This window comes from Pteropus vampyrus, unplaced genomic scaffold (genome assembly GCF_000151845.1).
Source record: "Pteropus vampyrus isolate Shadow unplaced genomic scaffold, Pvam_2.0 Scaffold19, whole genome shotgun sequence".
In the NCBI taxonomy this organism is placed as follows: Eukaryota; Metazoa; Chordata; class Mammalia; order Chiroptera; family Pteropodidae; genus Pteropus; species Pteropus vampyrus.
Genome location: NW_011888800.1, coordinates 16373809 through 16380310, shown reverse-complemented (window position 1 = coordinate 16380310; position 6502 = coordinate 16373809). Strand labels below are relative to the sequence as shown.

Below are 6502 nucleotides of genomic sequence, written 5' to 3'. Positions count from 1 at the left end.
AAGGTCTTAGGGCCTTTGCACTGGCTGTTTTCTATGCCTGGAATTGTCTTTCCCCAGATTTCACAGAGGTCAGCCTGCTGCCCCCCACCTCTACCCTGCATTCTTCAATTCTTGCTCAAATGCCATTTCATCAATAAAGGTGTCCTCCCTTCTCCCAGCACACCTTACCCCTCTTCCCATTTTACTTTTTTCACAATCTTTTTCACTATCCAACATACTGTATATCATGTTTTCGTTTGCCATCTACCATCTAGTAAAATGTAAGCTCCATGTTTTATTTTAAAATGCAGTTTTATGCACTGCTATGTCCCCAGTTCCTAGAACAATGCCTGCAAGAAAGTAAACAAATACTTTTCGTTTAATGGATGAATAGTAAATAGAACAGTGGTTTTTGAGATAGCCGAGGTTTAAGACCCAGTTCTGCCATTTACTACTTATTTAACTTTGGGCATGTCTTTTATTCCTTTAAAAGTGGTATTTTACTACATTCGTAAGTGGGAATAAGATTTCAGACTCGATGTGCATGTTACCTCCAAAGTTGCGTAGTTATGATCGATGCACTGGGATAACTTGAACAGCGGTACCTAGGGATCCTCTCAGGGCTGTTTTAAAGTGTGAGTTTATTAATAGCTTCCAATTACTACTGAGTACTTAGTATGTTCAAAGAATTATGCTAATTATTTTACATGTATTATCTGAATTAATAACCCTGCACAGCAGGAGGAACTATCTCTGTTTTACTCAGAAAAACTGGGGCTCATGGAATTTAGCTGACTTACTCATAGTTACAAGCAGAGGGACCAGGATTCCAGTCCAACTCTGTCTAATTACAAACCCCTTGCTTCTTCCATTGTGTCAGGCCAGTTCCGACATTTATGATGACAAGTAGTATTCTCCCTATCTGGCCCCAGGCTAGGTTGCCTGCCTTCTCCTTCAGTAGTAGTCCTTATTAGGGTATTTATCCTCATTTTCATTTTTCATAACACTAGGAAAGGGATTAGTTTCTACAGAGACTGAAAGAGTTGCTAACTAGAGCCAAGGAGGCTCCGACTTTTCCTATGGTTGCCCCAACCAAAACAGCCTGAGCAACTAGCCTTATTACTGACTAAACTCCCTGATGTTATTTTGGCATTTTTAGCATTTAAAATCCAATTAGGTAGTAAAATGATGTGATTTTGTATTTTAATAATTGGAAGATGAGAGGTAAAAGGAAAGAAGGGATTCACTTCATGCTATTAATTTTATAAAGTCAAAGCCTGAAGAATAAAATAATGCTCTGAGGTGCTCATTCTAAAAGGTTGACAGAAACCAATAACTACTTTTGTCAGCAGGAATGGTGACTAAGTAATATTGGTAAACTTGGAATGTTTTCTTTTTATCTTTTCCCCCGAAGTTGCAATTTGTTCTTTAACTCACTGACGTTGCCAAGAAAAGTTGGCTCTCATTTCTACCTCATATTAAAATTTTAGCATCACATTAAAGTATGCTGTGAAGTACCCCATGATGCCAGTAAGTAGTTACAGTTGATACTCATATTTAGCTTTGATGGTAGAGTCACGAGGTTAACAAAATGATAGAAGAAAAAAGGAGAGAGATCAAAAAAATTTTTTTCTCTTACTGGCTGTGCTCATGAAGAAATGGAAAATATGACTTCAAAATCATAGTCCTCTATCATACTTACAAGTTTTATGCACCGATCTTGGTCATTTCAAATTCAAATTATATGTTCCATCAGGAAAAAATGATATTAATGAGTCAGAAGTTTCTTATTTCTTTTATGTTCTCAGTTTATGTAATATTAAATACCTTCTAACACATTTCCCTTGACCATTAATATGATACACATACATATTTATTAATACATAAAATGGTGTTTCAATGAAATACGTATCGGACTAATACTAATTTAAATAGTTGATATCAGGATTTGAAACATATATTAATACATTAATTTAAATAGACAATTATAGTAATTTTCCCTCCAGGGCAAGCCCCTCATCCTTCTTTCTTATCTCATTCCCAAGATTTGGCACCTACATAATATATTTTATCCATCAGAAAGCCTTAATTCATTGATTTTTCACTTGGACGATAATATGTACTTTACTTCCTAAATTTGTTAAAGTGGTCATGTACTCATATCTTCAATTTATTTTTCAAAACATTTTTCATACATCTTTAATAATATTCTTTAAATCTTTTTGTCAACAGTTCTTTCAAAATGGAATCTGTGCATAACAAGGTGAAAAGTCCTGGGAATGATATTTTGCATATTTCAAGCTTCTACAGTTACTTACGAAATGGTAAAGAAGTTACAGATATATTCTGAAATTTTTTTTACTTCTATGATGTAAAATAACTACTTCTATAACTGGATAACACTCTACAGTTTACAATGAGCAGTGTGTATTTATCATTTGACTTAGTCTGCATTTCACATGGTTATAGTTTTGTATTCTGCCAATATTAAAATATATATGAAAATTTTTATTGAAATAAATAACATCTTATAAGGCATGTACTGTGATGGATTTCGTCAAATGATCTTTGAAATGCCTGAAAGTCTGAAATTTTCTGAAAGTCTGAAATATTTGGATATTAAATTGAAATCGTATGTGATTTATGGGGAAGTTTATTATATCAATGTCTTTATTACCAAATAAGTGATTATTATTATATTAGAGAATTTTATAGCTATTTCAGAAGGTTATATAATTATCCCTGAAATCTTCTGAGTGGCAAGTCTTGTTGCTTAGATTTTCTTTTGATGCCAAATGGCTAATTCATCTCTAAAACCTCTCCAAATCTTCAACATCTCGGTAGATGACAGTTCCATCCTTCCAGGTGTTAAGGCCAAGAAGCTTGGTGACTTTTTGACTTTCCCTTTTCTCTCATACCCCATGTTCAATCTTTTTAGTAATGATACTCAGCCTTCAGAGTATATCTTGGATTTTGACTGCTTCTCGCCACTACAGGACCACCCTTCTTGAGCCTTGATCACCTCTTGCCTAGATGACTACAGAAGCCTCTTAGCCATTCCTATGCTCCTGTTTTTGGTTCCTACACTCAGTGGTTTCTGTGCCACTCTAAATAAAAGCCTCAGTGCTCAGGATCACTTGCAAGTCCCTGTATTACCTGGCTGTTCTACCTATGTCATTGCAAACACACGCCCCCATCTGATCTCATTTCTTTGGACTCATCCCCTGCTTCCCACAGTCCACCTACATAGGCCTTTTTACTCTTATCCAAACATGACAAAAAGGTCTTAGGGCCTTTGCACTGGCTGTTTTCTATGCCTGGAATTGTCTTTCCCCAGATTTCACAGAGGTCAGCCTGCTGCCCCCCACCTCTACCCTGCATTCTTCAATTCTTGCTCAAATGCCATTTCATCAATAAAGGTGTCCTCCCTTCTCCCAGCACACCTTACCCCTCTTCCCATTTTACTTTTTTCACAATCTTTTTCACTATCCAACATACTGTATATCATGTTTTCGTTTGCCATCTACCATCTAGTAAAATGTAAGCTCCATGTTTTATTTTAAAATGCAGTTTTATGCACTGCTATGTCCCCAGTTCCTAGAACAATGCCTGCAAGAAAGTAAACAAATACTTTTCGTTTAATGGATGAATAGTAAATAGAACAGTGGTTTTTGAGATAGCCGAGGTTTAAGACCCAGTTCTGCCATTTACTACTTATTTAACTTTGGGCATGTCTTTTATTCCTTTAAAAGTGGTATTTTACTACATTCGTAAGTGGGAATAAGATTTCAGACTCGATGTGCATGTTACCTCCAAAGTTGCGTAGTTATGATCGATGCACTGGGATAACTTGAACAGCGGTACCTAGGGATCCTCTCAGGGCTGTTTTAAAGTGTGAGTTTATTAATAGCTTCCAATTACTACTGAGTACTTAGTATGTTCAAAGAATTATGCTAATTATTTTACATGTATTATCTGAATTAATAACCCTGCACAGCAGGAGGAACTATCTCTGTTTTACTCAGAAAAACTGGGGCTCATGGAATTTAGCTGACTTACTCATAGTTACAAGCAGAGGGACCAGGATTCCAGTCCAACTCTGTCTAATTACAAACCCCTTGCTTCTTCCATTGTGTCAGGCCAGTTCCGACATTTATGATGACAAGTAGTATTCTCCCTATCTGGCCCCAGGCTAGGTTGCCTGCCTTCTCCTTCAGTAGTAGTCCTTATTAGGGTATTTATCCTCATTTTCATTTTTCATAACACTAGGAAAGGGATTAGTTTCTACAGAGACTGAAAGAGTTGCTAACTAGAGCCAAGGAGGCTCCGACTTTTCCTATGGTTGCCCCAACCAAAACAGCCTGAGCAACTAGCCTTATTACTGACTAAACTCCCTGATGTTATTTTGGCATTTTTAGCATTTAAAATCCAATTAGGTAGTAAAATGATGTGATTTTGTATTTTAATAATTGGAAGATGAGAGGTAAAAGGAAAGAAGGGATTCACTTCATGCTATTAATTTTATAAAGTCAAAGCCTGAAGAATAAAATAATGCTCTGAGGTGCTCATTCTAAAAGGTTGACAGAAACCAATAACTACTTTTGTCAGCAGGAATGGTGACTAAGTAATATTGGTAAACTTGGAATGTTTTCTTTTTATCTTTTCCCCCGAAGTTGCAATTTGTTCTTTAACTCACTGACGTTGCCAAGAAAAGTTGGCTCTCATTTCTACCTCATATTAAAATTTTAGCATCACATTAAAGTATGCTGTGAAGTACCCCATGATGCCAGTAAGTAGTTACAGTTGATACTCATATTTAGCTTTGATGGTAGAGTCACGAGGTTAACAAAATGATAGAAGAAAAAAGGAGAGAGATCAAAAATTTTTTTTTCTCTTACTGGCTGTGCTCATGAAGAAATGGAAAATATGACTTCAAAATCATAGTCCTCTATCATACTTACAAGTTTTATGCACCGATCTTGGTCATTTCAAATTCAAATTATATGTTCCATCAGGAAAAAATGATATTAATGAGTCAGAAGTTTCTTATTTCTTTTATGTTCTCAGTTTATGTAATATTAAATACCTTCTAACACATTTCCCTTGACCATTAATATGATACACATACATATTTATTAATACATAAAATGGTGTTTCAATGAAATACGTATCGGACTAATACTAATTTAAATAGTTGATATCAGGATTTGAAACATATATTAATACATTAATTTAAATAGACAATTATAGTAATTTTCCCTCCAGGGCAAGCCCCTCATCCTTCTTTCTTATCTCATTCCCAAGATTTGGCACCTACATAATATATTTTATCCATCAGAAAGCCTTAATTCATTGATTTTTCACTTGGACGATAATATGTACATTTTCAATTAATAAAAAGGCACTTATTAAGTGCTTTTTTGTGCAAGAAACTGCTGGACACTATGGATCAATTTAAATAAACCAAGTCCTAGCCCACTCTCGAAATTTCACACTGAACATTAAGGCAAATAGATAGAAAGGACATTCAAGAGGGCAAACTTAAAAGAAACAATACGTAAAAAAATGAGGCAAATTAAAACGTAAGTGCTATATCTATTGATCAGAGTAGTATAGCTGGGTAAGGACAAATCAAAGGAAATCTTTTATATGATTTCTGTGTGTTAGGTGCAGTGTACAATTTCAGGAACTATTTTTATGAGGATCTGTTAAGAGAGAATATTAGTGATCTGTTTTGGGTGGAAATATTATTGCTTCTTGTTGACAAAAAAGTGGAAAAAAAGATGGATTTGATGTATAACAATGAATTTGATTTAATTTGAGTATGTATTAGTATGATTGTTTGAAATACATACAAATTAATTAATGGTTCTCCATTCTGGCTATACATGAAAATGATCTGAAATACTTTTAAAAAGTCTTAATGCCTGTCCCACCCTCACCATGAGACCTATTAAATCAGAATTTCTGGAAGATTGAACCTGGGCATTAATGTTTATGTAAAAAATCTCCCTGGGTGATGCCAATGTGCAGCTGGAGTTGAGGGCTCTTAAGGTATATTCAATTTTAATACTTTCGAGATATATATGTGTTCTATTTATTTCTAGATAAGAATGAATCCCATATACCTGAAGCTGATGTTTCACTTCTGAAGCTTATTTCCTGTTGGAGAGACCAGTCTGTGCAGGTATGAACAGTTTGTGTTCTTGAAATTATGGAAGAGTTTCTTGCTGCTGTGGTTCATTTGTACTTCCCTTTACTTGAGAGTAGCAGTAAGTAGGTACCCTTGTTTTCACAAATGTCCTCCCAGGGCATTTCATTTAACAGGACTAATGCAGAGACTAATAATCAGGGGAAAACTGGAAAATAACTTGTGTAAGGATGCACCAAGTTCAGGGGTATGAATAGAGGAAGCTGAGGAAGAGATTTTCATGTTGTTATTCACAACTTATTGCCCATTATGGTTTCAGTTTAGGGCAGAATTGTCTATTATTTTATTTCAAAATATGCCATGACACAAAGG

At 35.2% G+C, this 6502-nt stretch overlaps 1 protein-coding gene across 2 annotated transcripts in view; it reads left to right on the top strand.

Annotated features, from left to right (window-relative positions):
* The window catches only part of WDR72 (WD repeat domain 72), a 216534-nt gene that overhangs the window by 126713 nt on the left and 83319 nt on the right, over nt 1–6502 (top strand). For both annotated transcript variants that reach the window (XM_023527871.1, XM_023527870.1), the window contains exons 16-17: nt 2212–2303; nt 6087–6166. In XM_023527871.1, coding sequence (XP_023383639.1) covers nt 2212–2303; nt 6087–6166 — 172 coding nt within the window. The remainder of the gene's footprint in view (nt 1–2211; nt 2304–6086; nt 6167–6502) is intronic.